We start from the raw sequence: 16,981 nt of genomic DNA, 5'->3' as shown, positions 1-16,981 counted from the left end.
CAACAATCTCCACACTCGCCTCCCAGAGTAGCCTGGGGTACATCTCATCCGGTCCTGGTGACTTATCCAACTTGATGCTTTCCAAAAGCTCCAGCACATCCTCTTTCTTACTATCTACATGCTCAAGCTTTTCAGTCTGCTGAAAGTCATCACTACAATCACCAAGATCCTTTCCCATAGCGAATACTGAAATAAAGTATTCATTAAGTACCTCTGCTATTTCCTCTGGTTCCATACATACTTTCCCACTGTCACACTTGATATGTCCTATTCTTTACACGTCTTATCCTCTTGCTCTTCACATACTTGTGGAATGCCTTGGGGTTTTCCTTAATTCTGCCCACCAAGGCCTTCTCATGGCCCCTTCTGGCTCTCCTAATTTCCTTCTTAAGCTCCTTCCTATTAGCCTTATAATCTTCTAGATCTCTAACATTACCTAGCTCTCTGAACCGTTTGTAGCTTTTCTTTTCTTCTTGACTAGATTCATTACAGCCTTTGTACACCACGGCTCCTGTACCCTACCATAACTTCCCTGTCTCATTGGAACGTACTTATACAGAACTCTACACAAATATCCCCTGAATATTTGCCACATTTCTTCCGTACTTTTCCCTGAGAACATCTATTTCCAATTTAAGCCTCCAATTTCCTGCCTGATAGCCTCATAATTCCCCTTACTCCAATTAAGCGCTTTTCTAACTTGTCTGTTCCTATCTTTCTCCAATGCTATTGTAAAGGAGATGGAATTATGATCATTATCTCCAAAATGCTCTCCCACTGAGAGATCTGACACCTGACCAGGTTCATTTTCCAATACCAAATCAAGTACAGCCTCTCCTCTTATAGGCTTATCTACATATTGTGTCAAGAAAACTTCCTGAACACACCTAACAAACTCCACCCCATCTAAACCCCTTGCTCTAGGGAGATGCCAATCGATATTTGGGGAATTAAAATCTCCCATCACGCCAATTCTGTTATTATTACATCTTTGCAGGATCTGTTTCCCTATCTGCTCCTCGATATCCCTGTTACTATTGGGCAGCCTATAAAAAAACACCTAGTAAAGTTATTCACCCCTTCATGTTCCTAACCTCCACCTACAGAGACTCTGTAGACAATCCCTCCATGGTGTCCACCTTTTCTGCAGCTGTGACACTATCTCTGATCAACAGTGCCACGCCCCAACATCTTTTGCCTCCCTCCCTGTCCTTTCTGAAACATCTAAAACCCGGCACTTGAAATAACCAATCCTGTCCCTGAGCCATCCAAGTCTCTATAATGGCCACCACATCACATCATGTTTGCTCTAAGCTCAACCGCTTTGTTCACAACACTCCTTGCATTAAAATAGATACATCTCAAGCCTTCGGTCTGAGCACGTCCCTTCTCTATCACCTGCCTATCCTCTCTCTCGCACTGTCTACAACCTTTCTCTATTTGTGAGCTAACCTCCTCTTCCCCAGTCTCTTCGGTTTGATTCCCACCCCCCAACAGTTGTAGTTTAAACTCTCCCCAATAGCCTTAGCAAACCTCCCCACCAGGATTCAAGTGCAACCCGTCATTTTTATACAGGTCACACCTGCCCCAAAAGAGGTCCCAATGATCCAGAAATCTGCTCCAATCCCTCAGCCACGCATTTATCTGCCACCTCATTCTATTCCTATTCTCACCGTTGCGTGGCACAAGCAGTAATCCTGAGATTGCTACCTTTGTGGTCCTGCTTCCCAACTTTCTTCCTAACTCCCTGTAGTCTTTTTTTTCAGGACTTCTTCCCTTTTCCTACCTATGTCATTGGAACTAATATGTACCACGACCTCTGGCTGTTTTCCCTCCCACTGCAGGATATCTTGGATGCAATCTGATACATCCTGGACCCTGGCACCTGGGGGACAAACTACCATCCGAGTTTCTTTCCTGCGTCCACAGAATTGCTTGTCTGACTCCCTAACTATGGTTCCCTATCACTACTGCCTTCCTCTTCTCTTCCCTACTCCTCATGGCCAGACTCTGTGCCAGAGGCACGGCCACTGCTGCTGCTTCCAGGTAGGCTGCCCCCTCTCCCCACCCAACTGTACTCAAACATGAGTACTTATTGTCAAGGGGTACAGCCACAGGAGTACTCTCTAGTACCTGACTCTAGTACTGTGACCCACTTGTCTTCTCCAGTGGCCCTGGTGTGACCACCTCTCTATATCTCCTCGCTATCACCTCCTCGCTCTCCCTGACTAGGTGAAGGTCATCAAGCTGCATCTCCAGTTCCCTAACATGGTCCCTCAGGAGCTGCAGCTCGACACACCTGGTGCAGATATGGCCGTCCGGGACGCTGGGAGACTCCAGGACCCCCCCACATCTGACACCGAGCACAGAAAACTGGCCTCACACACATACTTCCTACCTCGCCTCGTCCCGTTACCGCCTAAGCCCATTGAGCCAAAACCCTGTCACTCTGCTGCCTCTCACTCCACTGCCCGCTCCGATACTGCCTGCAGGATACAGCAGTATTCTTTTTAAACCTTTTGCACTCTTACTGGCTGACATCACGCACCTGCACTGTCTTGCCTCTCTTTAACCCGAGTAGTTAAAAAAACTCCCTTCCCTCCAAAAAATCAGCAGTTCACTCGCAGCCTTCTTGCTGTGAACCAGGTTTTCTCAATTACTTTTTCTGATGATTGCTTTCTGTTCCCTACAAAGAGCTATTTCGCAATATGCATTTTCCCCACACACGTCGTCTGAAGTTGAATTTAATTCGATTTGTGTCCTCCAGACATGCCAAAATGCTTTGCAGGCAGTAATTTGCTTTTCCATTGTGAGGTTTACTTATTGTTGTGCAGATACATTGGCAGCAGTTTGTGTATAGCAAGCTCCAGCGGTCAGCATTGACCTGCTTTGCTTGTGTTATAGAGTCATGGCAACTACAGCACAGATACAGGCCCCTCAGCCCATCTGCACTGTGCCAGACATTATTTTGCCTCATCCCGTCGACCTGCACCTAGAACATGGTATCCTCCCATCCGTGTACTTATTCATATTGCTCTTGAATGTTGAAATCCAATTTGCATCCACCACTTATGCTGGCAGCTCCTTCTACGCCCTCCGAGTGAAGATGTTTCCCTTAAACATTTCACCTTTCACCCTTAACCTTTGATGTCTAGTTCTAGTCTCGCCCACCTCAGCGGAAAAAGCCTGCTTGCATTTACCCTATCTATAACCCTCATAGTTTTGTATACCTCTGTTAAATCTCCCCTCATCCTCCTACGCTCCAGGGACTAACCTATTCAACCTTTCCCTGTAACTCCGGTCCTCAAGTCGTGGCAATGTCCTTGTTAAATTTTCTCTGCACTCTTTCAATCTTATTGATATCTTTCCTGTGGGTTAGGTGACCAGAACCTCATACGGTACTCCAAATTAGGCCTCACCAAGGTCTTCTACAATTTCAACATAACATCCCATCCCTTGTACTCAATGCTTATTTTTGATTTATGAAAGCAAATGTGCCAGAAACTCTCTTTACGACCCTATCTACCTGTGACATCACTTCAAAGGAATTTTGGGTCTGTATACCCAAGTCCCACGGTCCTGCCGCACTCTGCAGTGCCCTCCTGCTCATGGTGTAAGTCCTCCCGAAGTTCAACACCTTAGGGTTGTCTGCATTAAATTCTATCTGCCATTTTCAGTCCACTCCATTTTTCCAGCTGGTCCACATCCCACTGCAAGCTTTGATAAACTGTCCACTACACCCCTAATCTTGGTGTCATCCACTAATTTCCTGATCAAACTTACCACATTATCATTCAATTTGTTGATATAGGATGAATGTTGGCCAGGGGATTGGAGAATTCTGAGTATTTTCATAGGAATTATTCATCTCTAAGAAGCAGGGGAAAACATATTGGTCACCTCACCTCAAAGGCTAATCCTCTAGCAGTGAGTGTTTTGAAAGTTCTGACCAGACCAGTTGATCAAATTATGGAGTTAGGATCTTACCTGTGACATTTGTTCTGATAGCAAATGAGGAAATCTGCAGCTGCTGAAAATCCAAGCAACACACACAAAGTGCTGAAGGAACCCAGCAAGCCAGGCAGCAACTATGGAAAAGAGTAAACCGTCGATGTTTTGGGCCAAAACATTGATGGTTTACTCTTTTCCATAGTTGCTGCCCGGCCTGCTGAGTTCCTCCAGCATTTTGTGTGTGACATTTGGCCTGGTGGTTAGACATGAGTCAAACTGACATCATTAATAACTTCAGACATTGACTGTTCAGTCATTCACATGGGTATTGGGTGAGGTTTTGGAAGTCTCCATAATCCCATGGAAGTGTGTCCATTCATTCCCAACTTGTAAGAGAACTTGGGAGTAAGTAGTGCAGATAATACAAAAGAAAAGGAGCTCTTTCACACTTAAGGGCGTTATTCCTTTTGATGTGTTGGGATGAAGACTACTAGACAGCTAATTTGTACACAGGAAGATTTTGAACACCAGTGTAAGGTAAATTAGTTTGAAGTGGATGATTGCATGGCAACACAATGCAAGGAAAAACTTGGATGCTTAATCTTTTCATTGCAAATTCCTGTCATGATCATGGTCATGTCAGTTCCTCTCCTCCTCTTATTCATCCCAGCTTTACTCTCTAAACTGCATTCAATCATGCTCCTCCCTAATGTTATCATTAAAACTGCTGGTAAAAAACTGTGTCTTCTGTGCGGATAGAGCTGCGTTGTTTGCTGAATGGAACACCAGTGCTCGGTTCCCTTCTGTCTCTCCCTGAACCATGCAGTTGCCACTGAACATTGACTAGTTTTGCTGATCATCATCTTGACTTCCAATCCCAGTGTTTCCCTAATCTGTGAGAGACCTCCTCCACCTCCTACCTAACATCAACAAACAGGCCAGAGTTAGCAAAGGTAGACATCACAGTCGGCATGGATGAGTTGGGTCAAGGAGTCTATTTCTGTGCTATACAGCTCTGTGTGACCGCGGATTTAACAGTTGCCTGTATTTCTCCATCCCTTGGAACAACCTGCTTTTCCTATCCACCACAGACTACCTGGCCAAATCTGCTTTGTACTTAACAATCCTCAAGTTCTTGAGAGGGCTTCTGTTTTATGTTGAGATGCGATCTTTTATGTCTTTGTTGCTGTTGTTTCCAGATTCACTGTGAGACTGCAGTTGACATCTGTTCGTCATGGAACCAAAGCAGAGAGCAGGAGCAACAGTACTTCCAGACAATGTAAGCTCATTGGTGCCCTCTACAGTCCCTCCCAGTTTTAGCGTTCTGCGGGCAGCATCCAGCCCAACAACCAAGCTCATTGATGGCCCAGCTAGGGAACTACTGCATTCGACTCATTGTGTGTGCAGTGTCAGTTCTATGCTGTTTCATTTTATTGAAACTTCAAGTAGTTCTGGGGTAAGGTTTCACTGGCTCATTGTGATTGGCCATGATGTTTGTTCTGGCAGTGACTCCTGCTCATTGGGTGATTGGCTCATTGGCTCTGGAAGCAGTGATCCTGATCTGCATCCCAGAGCCTTGGCGTCAGACTGGGGCCATTGAAGGTTTGTACCGTATATTTTATTACAGGCATAAGTAGCTGGTCTCAAACTTGTTCCACCAATCAGTAAAATCTTGGCTGATATGCGATCAAACTCCATATACCTACCTTTATATCCCTTTATATCCCTTTAAACCAATTTAGGTGCGAGGACAGATTGAAACGATCAGGGTGTGGGGGGGGGTGGTGGAGGTGAGGGACAGTGTTCAGCTTACTGCTCCACAGGTTTACTAATCTCTGTGCTAAACTGAAGCTGTAGCCTATGACAAACAGGCTCCTGGACCGGCTGCAGTGATGACTGGCTTTGAGGCTGTGGACTCCCTTTCAGAAATTTCAGTTCTGAATGTTATTTGCTTACTTTTATTGTTTGCACGATTTGTTTTATTTCTGCACATTGGGTGTTTGGTGGTCTTTTATTTTAATGGGTCTATTAGGTTTCTTTTGTTTAGTGGCTGCCAGCAAGGAGACGAATCTCAAGGTTGAATATAGTATATGTACTTTCATAATAGTTGTACATTGAACTTTATACCTTTTTGATAGATTTTGTTTATTGTAAAGTTAGAAGCAGACACCAACCATTAATTATAAAAGTGTTTTCTTATGCCAGTTTAACCAGATCTAATGAACTACGTTCCAAACTCGACAGTGGGAGACATTCTGTTGGCTCCTATGACATTTGACCAATCGTCATTATGTTACCTGTTTTTCACCAACCCTAACATCTAGACATTATCATTTGTGCATAGCCAAGGCAGTTCAACAGCACTCTGGTGTAGCAAACTTGGTAAACGGGGAAGGAGAACAGAGACAAGGATCAAAGAACCAAAAGTGTTTAGTTTTGCTTGCTACACTTTGCCTGAACTTTATGCAACTGTATTTAAAATGAAGATATGAATTCATAAACCCTTGGATGCTTTTTGTTTAAGTGACGGGTGAAAGGATCCATTCATTCAAGTTTGCCTAACAGAAGGTGGTTCATCTACTTTATTTTGTCCGCCAGCATTAATACATAATATTAACATTCCAGAAACTTGTCATTTGCTCCAATTGTATTTGATCATATGTAATTTTGATATAGGAGGCTGTTCAGCCCATTGAATCTAGAGCAGCCTACAGAATAACACCTTTTCCCCTTTGCCAATTACTTCCCTGTAACCTATTCTCTCACAAGCCAATCAACTTCAACCTGACTTTTATTTCCACTACCACCCACTCTGCTGCCGATAAATTAATCTACCAGTAGCCCGTCTTTGGAATGGGAAAGAAACCCACACAGTCATGGACAGGTAAGCATGCGTGTAGCAGCAGAGGCCAGAATTGAACACGGGTTGCTGTATCTGTGATGCAGCAGCACCACCGCCTGTGCCAGAGCTTATGCTTCACTATTCTCCAGTGCCCTTCATCACAACCTGTCGGTCTGACCAGCTTCCCAGCAGACACCTCTGTAGAGGGATGGGTATGTGTTGTTTCCTGCTCCAGTGGAACAAAATTGAGCTGCCCTCACTGCTGATTTTGTTCCTTTGTTTTGCAGCTGCTTGAGAAACGTATGAAGCCCCTTGGCATGTTGTACCCATGTCCGTAATCTCCTTCCCAAGCTCTCCTTTTCCTTTGTGGCCCATTATTCATTAGTCCTCCTTCAGCTGGGCCCTCATTTGAGCTCAGGAATTTCTTTTTAATCTTTTGAAGATGATTTTTAAAAGCCTCTGCAACCAGGTGTTTGTTTTTAATCTTAATCTCTGCGTGAGTGTTGGATTTCAGCTGAGATCCTTTAGATATTACTGTGTTCAAGGTGCTGTTTAAATTATTCCTGGAAATCCCTCCCAGTTATCTATTCAACCGATGCGATAACATCACCTGGTGTGAATGAGTTCTAACTTTGACTTCTCTGTAATTCCATCAGCTTTGATGCACTGGTGATGAGGTTTGAGGCTCCCGATTCCAGAAACCGATGGGACAGCCCATTGTTCACCATTCAGAAAGACGATACCCTCCCGTTTGAGGCTATAAGCGATGCAATCTTCCACAGGAAAGCCCCACCACCCAACCAGTCAACGCTAAGTGTAAGTGAGGACGGTGAGAAAACTTCTACAATGAAATGTGTAACCACTGTTGGCCTGGACACCCCATGAATTCTAGATTCATTTCTAGAAAACTGTTCCATGCAAACCTAGAATATTCACTAGAGTATTGGGGTGTTTTCATTTTCTTTTGAGTTCTTTTGTGAATGAAACAAAAATATCGAAGAGTGGAAGAAGAACGAGTAGAAGGGTGTTTGACCACTCATTTGGCTAATACGTTTTTCTCTAACCGTTGAAAGACAGTTACAACTTATGTTAGATGACCAATGTTTCCTGTGCAAAAGTGGGGTGAAGGTGGTGAGGGTGTCACCTGATGTCAAAATGATTATAGCAATGGGATTATTCTCAAAAAATAGTTATTTGATAGAAGTATTCTTAAATTAGAAGTTTGACCACAGGGCGCACATTTAAGTAACTAGCAAAATTATCCAAGGGTGGATTTGATTTTTGACTGTATGAATTTTGATCTACAGTTTATTGCTTGAAATCTAGTAATTTTATTTGTAATTGGATACAGAAGTAAAGTGATTCCAGACCCACAATAAAGAATCTTAAACTGTGGTAAAATTTTCCAGTGATGAAGGTTTAAAAGTGAAATCTTTTTGCAGATTAAACATTCAGTTAGGGCAGAAGAGCGGCCTGTCGATACTTGATTCCAGCAGTCAAGTAAAATTTAATGTGTCTGCAATTTTTTTTTAGCAACCACTTTCCTCTACAAACTTCTTGTACGAATTGGACAGGGTCACACAGGAAATACTGATGGTGAGTTATTTTCTTGTTCTCTGGTGAGAAGGCACTTGGTGTCATAGTTAATTGTGCAGAAACCGGCCATTGAGCCCATCTCATCCATGTCAGCACATAATATGCTGATCTCACTTGACCGTGTCTCTGCATCTTTCCTAAATGTCGTAATTGTATCTGTCTCCATCACTTCCTCTGGGGGGCAGTCTATTCCAGGCAACTTCCATCCTCTGCGTGGAAAATCATTGTTTTACAATATTATCATACCCCTTTCTAACTTGCCATCCTTCAAAACCTGGTGAATGTTTCTTTAGCGATACAGTGCAGATTCAGCCCTTCGAGCCACGCTGCCGGGCAGCACCACAACCCTAATTAACCCTAGCTCAATCACAGGACAATTAACCTCCCTGGTACACCTTTGGACTGTGGGAGGACAACAGAGAACCCAGGGAAAACCCACACATTTCACGGGGAGGACGTACAGAAACTCCTTACAGAATGGCGCAAGAATTGAACTCTGGATCGCCCCAAACTGTAATAGCCTTGCACTAACCACTACACAACTGTGATGCCCAATACTGACAAAATACCCCATCGATACCAAATGCCAATATCTGACATGTACTTCCTTATTTCTGACATATACTTCCTTATTTAGGGGATGCACTGACTCTTAGTTCCTACTACACCATTTTTAAACACTTCCCATTTATTGACTATTGTTTCTCCCTCCAGAAGCCGCTTTCAGTCTATTTTCGCCAGGTCCTGTTTTGTGAAATTAGCCCTCAGCCCCAATTTAAGACTAACTCTAGGGCCAATTTGATTTTTTTCCATGATACTTTGAAACTTGCAGAGCTATGGTCTCTGTTACCAAAGACACTCGCACAGACTGTCCATCCTCATTACCAAAGATAAGTCTGAGTACAGCCACTTCCCATGCAGGGCTCTCCACTTAATGCCTTAAAACCCACCCCTGCTGAATACGTGTTAGAAACTCCTTCCCTTCTGCAGCCCTTGCGCTAAGACCATCTCAGTCAATATAAAGCATGTTATACTATACTGCACTATGGTTTAGGCATACTACCGTGATTGCCTACATGTGTTGTTGTACTTCCCGCTGACTGTTGGGAAGCCTAGTAATGCTGTCCAAGTGATCACCTGTTTGTTATTTTGAAGTTCCAGTTGTATATAATCTCATTGGCCAATCCCTCCGTGATGTCCTACCTGAGAACTGTTGTGATACTGTCATTGATCAGCAGTGCAAAATCCCCTTGCCTTTTGTACCCTCCTCTGGCACCTTTGAAAAATCTGTATCTGGATCATAGAGCTGCCAGTACTCCCCTTCCCTCAACCACATTTCTGTGATTGAAACAATATCATCATCCCACACGCTGATCCGCACTCTCAGCTCAATCATTTTATCTCTGCAGATCCTTGCAAATGTAGTCACACCTATCACCACTCCCACCTATCTCTCTCCTCTCTGCCCACTGGACTTGCCTGTTCTGTTTTCTCCACCTGTCCTGAATTTCTGGGTCCCACCCACCGTCTCACCACCTGTAACTCTCCTGGATGGCACTAGCAATGTTGCAAGGGCATTGATCCTTCCATTTTAGGTGCAACTTGTTCTTCCTCCACGGCTCACCCCTGCTCCAGAGATCCCAGTGATCAAAATACCTGAAGCTCTTGCCCTTACTCCAGCTTGGGAGGCACTAATTCAGCTGTGTTCCTGTTTCTGTCACTAGCACTCGTGGGGAGGGAGGAGTCATTGTGAATCCTGACTATCTGAGCTCTGATGGTTAGGAAGCCCAACACCCCATTGCACAATGGTGTATTCAGACTGAGTAGGAGTCTGTTCACCAAGATCTGTGGGACAATAGTGTTCAAAGCTGAACTGAAATCTAGAAACGACATCCTGACATGTGTCTTTTTCTAGGTATATCAGGTTGTAGAGCAGTTCTGTCAGTAAGCACATTAGTGAGAGTCCAGTGTGGCAGAAATGGATTTTTTGATAATTACCATTTCTGGCCATTCAAAGCACTTCATGATGGTTGACGTCAGTGCTTCTGGGTGTTAGTCATTTGGATCTAAAGGTGTAGAGTTCTTTGCTAAAGAGATGATGGTGACTGATTTGAAGCATGTGGGGACAGCAGCCTGGATGAGTGAAGTGTTGAAGATGTCAGTGAGCACACTCGGTCTGCGATGTTGTCTGGCTCGGATGCCCTATGGGGTTGACTTTCTGCAGAGTCCTTCTCACGTCTGCTGCTGTTAGACAGTGGCTGCTCACCTGGGGGCGGTAAGTGGTAGCTTTCGTGGCCAGTGTATGTGTCGCATGCCTCGACGTGTGCATAAATGCTGTTTAGAGTGCTAGGGAGAGAGATGTCACTGATACAGTTGACCCCTGTTTTCTTTGCGTGGTTAGTAATGTCCTTGATGCCCAGCCACATACACCAGAGATAGTTAATGGACAGGTACTCCTGAATCTTTTGTTCTTAGGCAGCCTTTGCCCTCTTGATGTTTAAGGTGAGGTACTTCCTGGCTGTTCTGTCACCGGATATGAAGGTAGTGTCCCAGGCTTTTGTTAGGGAGAGCACCTATGCTTTCAGCCGGGGCTTCTCGTTGGGCCATGAGATGACCATTCGTCCGTTCAGAACAGTCCTGAAGCATAGAGATTGCCTTGTTAGACCATATAGTAATGATCATCTTGACTGCAAGTGTGCAGCAGTGATCAGGGATAGTTGACCTCTCCCCGATCTCACACATTTCACAAGAAAAGTACACCACTCCACTGACCGTCATCCACCTCGAGTCTGGCAATCAGTATTCTGGTTCCACCGCTGGTTCAGACATAACTTTCGTCAGCCTAATTTCAAATCTCCTGCGTCGCCGCACCAACCCATCGCCACTGTGTTGGTGGTACCATTAGCAGGATTGGCTGTTGGCATGGTCTTTTAAAGAGTTTATTTTTCTAACCTGTGCTTATCTAGTCCCGGTCATGTCTTCATTGAATAAAGGAAGAGCTTCTTGTGTAAAGTGTAAACATCATACGTCATCTATACAAGATAAAACTCAACGGTGGCATGTCTGTGAAAAGCATATGCGACTTGTATAACATTGGTTCTTCCACAGTTTATGATGTTGAAGAATTATCCTGATGTAGCATATAAGACTTGAAAAAGGATTTTGTCACCAATTTACTGAGAGAGACTTTACTCTTAAGGAACAGAAATAAAAACACGTATTAACCCTTTAATACGTAATCACTGGGAGCTGTTGTCTTCAAAGTCTGCCAATGTCAGGTTACATCTTAAGTTTATACAGCAAATTTTGAGCAACAGCCAAACATACTTGGTCAGCGATTTCAAGAAGCACTTGTTGGGTATCAGCAAGTCTACTGATGTTCCTGTGCAATACACAAAATTAGAAATGCATGTCTACAGTTGGTTCCTCTATTTGCTAGACAATCTTGAGAAAAGGTTAACAATACCTCATTGCTGGCATGATCCACATCGAGCTATTGTTAGCTTGCACAAGCAAGGCAGCATCTGCCTCTTATCCTGTCACCCTCATGACCCCAGCCTAGTTAAGCTTGACAACAAGATTTAATTCAAAATTTCATTTTCTTCCACATATAAAGAAACAAAAAGAAAAGTTGCTCCAGTTATTTGCTGACAGTGAATCAAAAAAGCAGGTGTGTTTAAAGAAAACAATGAAAGCTGGAAGATGTTCACAACTGGATAAACTTCTCGAAGTGATTTAAACTCAGTGAAGGTGTAGAACTGTCAGGAGAGATGGTGAAGGAACAAGCAAAATTACTTCATGAAGAATTAGGGCTGGATCATGACTGAATACAGTGAAGGGTGGCTTCACCGTTTCAAGCACAAAATTTCGTGCAGTCAACATATGGTGAAAAAAAGGGTCAGTGGACAAGGAAGCAGCTGCTGAGATTGATGAGTTCACTAAGTTAGTTTCTGATGAAAACTTAAGTCCTGAGCAGGCCTACAATGCGGACAAAACTGCCTTGTATTGTTGTTGTACTCCAAGATGCACTAACTACAGAGGATGCAGAATCACCAACAGGTTAGAAAGCATCAAAAGATGGTGTCACTGTGTTGAGCTGCTTGAATGCTTTTTCTCTTCATTATCCAATTTGTACTATTTACAGGGTACTTTAAAGGTAGGGTGAGGTGATCATCAAGTGCGTTAGAGGTGTTCATTTAATCCTAACTTAACCACTTGCGATTCGACAGATTCACTGCACAAGTCCCAATCACTCTGGATTTGTGGTGATCATCCTGTATTATGTTTAAAAGAAAATACCTTATCTTGATTTAATCTTGCCCCTTGACCTTTTTGCTGAATTCTCCTTCGTCAAAGACTTTGCACTTCATCCTCAAAACAGCCTTTCTCAAAGTGGCCACTCCCAGTCGTGATCGCCTCCCTTTTTGGCAACACCAGAACTGTCAATAGGAAGAATAAGTTGTCTATTTGTTTAAACTCAAACTCCCCTTTAATGAGCAGTGAAAGTCACTACATAATAATTGTCATATTCTTTCACACATTGTCATACTCACTGTCTCTGTTCTGTCCCCAATACTGTTGTTCACCTCCCCCCCCCCCCCCCCCCCCACTATTCTGTCTTCTGTCCTGTGGGAGTTGGATTAAATCTTGAGGCAGGTACAATTATAGCATTTAAAAGACAAGTTTAGAGGAACAGGAGCCAAACACAGGCAAATGGGACTGGCTTAAATAGGCACATTAATTGGCATGGACAAGTTGGGCAAAGCTCCTGTATGGCTCAGTGACTAAATTCCATTGCCTAGCAAGCAAGTGGATGTCAGGTGAAATCAAGTATTCTTCACTTGCTGTTGACTTGCACACTCTTAGAACTCTAGTTTCAGTTAATAAATGACTTCTGTTCAACAAGTGAGTTTCTTCTTGAGGTGGGTGTCAGTGGAAGACAGATACAGAGCAAAGCTCTTGGCACAAGGTCAGAATTCGTGCCCTCCCGACTGTACTGATGAGCATACTTTCCCATACTGTTATCTACATTTCACATCTGTACAGATGTCAGAGTGGGATTACAAATCAGTGGCAACTCCGGGGCAGTGTTGTGCAGAAAGCCAATGCTCAGACTACCCCCCCCCCCCCCCCCCCGCTAACATTACAATGTGCTACTGTCTGGGCAGAGGAGAATAGGATCTGTATTTATTGCAGCCCAGGATGATGGGATAAAAATGTAACTTGTATTCTACCTAACCTCTCTCCCGACTTCCCAAAACATTTGTCAGTACTGTGGTTTAAAATGTGAGTTTTAAAACCTAATTTTAAAATATTGTTCATTTACCTCAGGCAGTATTAAACGCACAGAAGACAAGTGTACCAGGAGACCTGATCACTGTACCGGGAGCCAACATGAAAATATCCTTTTAAATCTCAAAGGTTGGCCTAAATAGAGAGCAGTTGTATTGCTGTTCAAAAGGTTGGACTTGGTATGCTAATACTCCCTTGAATCCAGGGTTGGTGCAATTGAGCTGTTGAGGATTTGATGGAGAAATTTTCTCTGGTAGGTGGATTCAAAACCTAGCCGTTACCTACTGAATATTTAAAGGTTTGGATATAGAGTAGAAGTGAGGAGGATGTTTCCAATAGGAGAGTTTAGGACCAAAAGACACAGCCTCATATAAAAGGATATGCCTTTAGAACTGAGATGAGGAGGAATTTCTGTAGCCAGAGGAATTCATTCCCACATCTGACTGTGGAGACCAAGTCTTTGGGTACACTTAAAGCAGAGGCTGATAGCCTCTTGATTGGTAATGGCAAAAAAAAGGTTATGGGGAGAGACAGGAAAATGGGGTTGAAAGGGGAAAATAACTCACCAATAATCAAATGGCAGAGCAGACTCGAAGAGCCAAAAAGCCTAATTCTGGTGCTGTCTTACGGCCTAACTGTAGGTGAAGGCTGAAATGAGACAAAAAGTTGAAATACTTAGCAGATCAGGCAACATCTGTGGGAGGAAAAACCATTAATATTTTACATTTGAGAAGGGTCCTCAAGACAGGAACAGTAACAATTTCTGTCTCCACAAATGCTGCCTGACTTGCTGAATGTTTCCAGCATCTTCAGATTTCTATCATCTGTAGCTTGCTTTGACTTTGCTTTCAGTTAATTGAGGAATTCCTAATTGCCAAAAGGTGCGGAAACTCTGCAAGATGTGATGTAAGCACCATTGTTACTTCCTTTCAGCTGTGTTGCTTTGGAAGACCTTAATATTCATTTGAATACTCATTAGTGATTGTTAAACATCAGATAGCCATAAATGTCCTTAACTCTCATCACATAGAACTGACACGCAGCCTTCACATGGCAGAGCTACGCAAACTGAGACGCCAGTTCATCAGCTACACCAAGATGCACCCCACAGAAAACATTGGACAAATTGCAAATATGTTTGTACAGTATATTAACCGAAGCTTGCACTGACAAGCAATTGAAAGCTATGAATCGTGACTTGCATTTTTTTTAAAATTAAAAATATTTTTGTCTTGAGCCTTTTGTTTCTGTCTGGTATCTTTCATGGCTAAAGGAAGATCATAGGGCACAGAATAGACCCTTCAGCCCACTAAATCTATGCCAGCCATTGCACTTTGACACAGTCATGCCAAAATAAACCTTTCCCACAGTGTTCAAAAAAACAAACGAGCTGATTGTGGATTACAGTAGGATTGGAGACAGGCTTCCCTCCCCCCCCCCCCCCCCCCACAATCAACATCAATGGGACTGCAGTTGAGAGGGTGAGCAGTTTCAAGTTCCCTGATATTGATGATCTCACCTGGACAGTACACACCGCCTTTGTGGCAAAAAAAGCACAAAAGTGTCTCTTCCACCTCAGGTGACTGAAGAAGTTCAGCATGAGCCCCCAAATTCTCCAAACCTTCTACAGGGGCACCATTGAGAGCATCCTGACTGGCTGTATCACCACCTGGTACGGGAACTGCACTAACCTTGATCGCTGGGCACTGCAGAATGTGGTACGGACAGCCCATTGAATCTGTGGATGTGAACTTCCCTCCATTGAGGACATTTACAGCAGCAGGTGCATAAAGAAGGCCTGGAAGATCATCAGGGACACCAGTCACCCCAACCATAAACTCTTTCAGCTGCTTCTATCTGGCAAGTGGTACTGCAGCATTAAAACCAGGACCAACAGGCTACGGGACAGCTTCTTCCTACAAGCCATTAGAATTCACGTCTGTACATTGTGATGGAGTCATAACGCGAAGATTTTTACTCACGTGGGATGGATGTAAGATTTAAATAAATTCAAATTCAACATTCATTCCCCAATTTATTCCTTTCACATTCTCATCCTCCCACCTCCCCAGATTCTATCACTCACCTGCATGCTAGAGGCAATTTACAGCGGCTAATTAACCCCACATTTTTTTGGAATGTGGGAAGAAACCCGCGCAGTCACAGGGAGGTTGTATGAACACTGCACAGGCAGCACCCGAGGTCAGGATTGAACCTGGTTTGTATTGGGGAGCAGTAATTTAGCACACGGTTCAGAAACGTAATAGGATTGCTCTACCATTTTCTTTCAGTCATTGAGCAAAGTGAATCGTGATGCAGAAGGTCATTACAGAAATCCCCAAATATTCACTCTGCTTAAACTGAGTTTGAATTTCTGTTTAATTAACACTTTTTGTTTGCAAATCTCATCTTTTGCAATGTTTTGGATGTGGTCATCTGCAACACAGGCACTCTATTTCCACAGAGAACCTATTTTGGTTCTGTGTTCCATCTTCAGGGGTGACAGAAGTCCCAGACAGCCTGGCGGCTCAGTGCAACCTGTCACTTCATTCAGTCTCCCGGTTTGGCTGGTGCTTGTGGAAGTCATTACCACCTTTTCAGAGAGGAAACAGTGTCTTGAATTGTTTTTCTCTTCTGTGGTGACAGTGATTCAGAAATAACATTCTAAAATTCCATGATCTCAGACACCACAAGGTGGTAACAGTTTAAAGACCAGTGAAAACCTGTGCACTCTCCTTTTATTGTTACTGCCTCTAAAAATGATAGTCCCTCTGATCCAGGTCATTCTAAATTGTTACATTATTTAGTATTTTGAGTAGAATTATTGAACAATATTAAAGTGCTGATTCAAAAAAGAGGTATAATCTCAGTTTCCAGCTCTTGGTGTGCCCCCTTTTTAGGTCATAGCTCTGCAGGTTAACTTTAAGTTTTCTTTCACAGAAATGTACAGTATAGAAACAGGCCCTGCAGCACAATGAGTGCTCTGACCATCAACCAACCAGTTCATTTCATTTCATACATAATGGAAGCAGGAGTAGGCCATCTGGCCCGTCGAGCCTGCTCTGGCCATGGACTCGTCTCCAGATACCGGCCTTTTCCCCATAACCCTTAGTTCACCTGCTGTGTAAAAATCTGTCCAATCTTGTCTTAAATGTAGCCTCCACGGCTTCATTGGGCAGATAATTCTACAGATTCAGTACACCCTCTGGGAAAAGCAGTTCCTCCTCATCTCCATCCTAAGTCTACTCCCCTGAATCGTTAGGCTATGTCCCCTAGTTCTAGTCTCACTTACTGGTGGAA

At 43.5% G+C, this 16,981-nt stretch overlaps 1 protein-coding gene across 1 annotated transcript in view; it reads left to right on the top strand.

Annotated features, from left to right (window-relative positions):
• kti12 (KTI12 chromatin associated homolog) overlaps positions 1–14,917 on the top strand; it is a 36,818-nt gene extending 21,901 nt beyond the window's left edge. The window contains exons 5-9 of the mRNA XM_073024973.1: positions 5,151–5,230; positions 7,450–7,609; positions 8,327–8,389; positions 13,721–13,792; positions 14,711–14,917. Coding sequence (XP_072881074.1) covers positions 5,151–5,230; positions 7,450–7,609; positions 8,327–8,389; positions 13,721–13,792; positions 14,711–14,851 — 516 coding nt within the window. The 3' untranslated portion in view covers positions 14,852–14,917. The remainder of the gene's footprint in view (positions 1–5,150; positions 5,231–7,449; positions 7,610–8,326; positions 8,390–13,720; positions 13,793–14,710) is intronic.
• The last annotated feature ends 2,064 nt before the right edge of the window (positions 14,918–16,981 follow it).

This window comes from Hemitrygon akajei, chromosome 21 (genome assembly GCF_048418815.1).
Source record: "Hemitrygon akajei chromosome 21, sHemAka1.3, whole genome shotgun sequence".
Classification (NCBI taxonomy): Eukaryota; Metazoa; Chordata; class Chondrichthyes; order Myliobatiformes; family Dasyatidae; genus Hemitrygon; species Hemitrygon akajei.
This window is presented reverse-complemented; position numbering and strand designations above follow the sequence as displayed.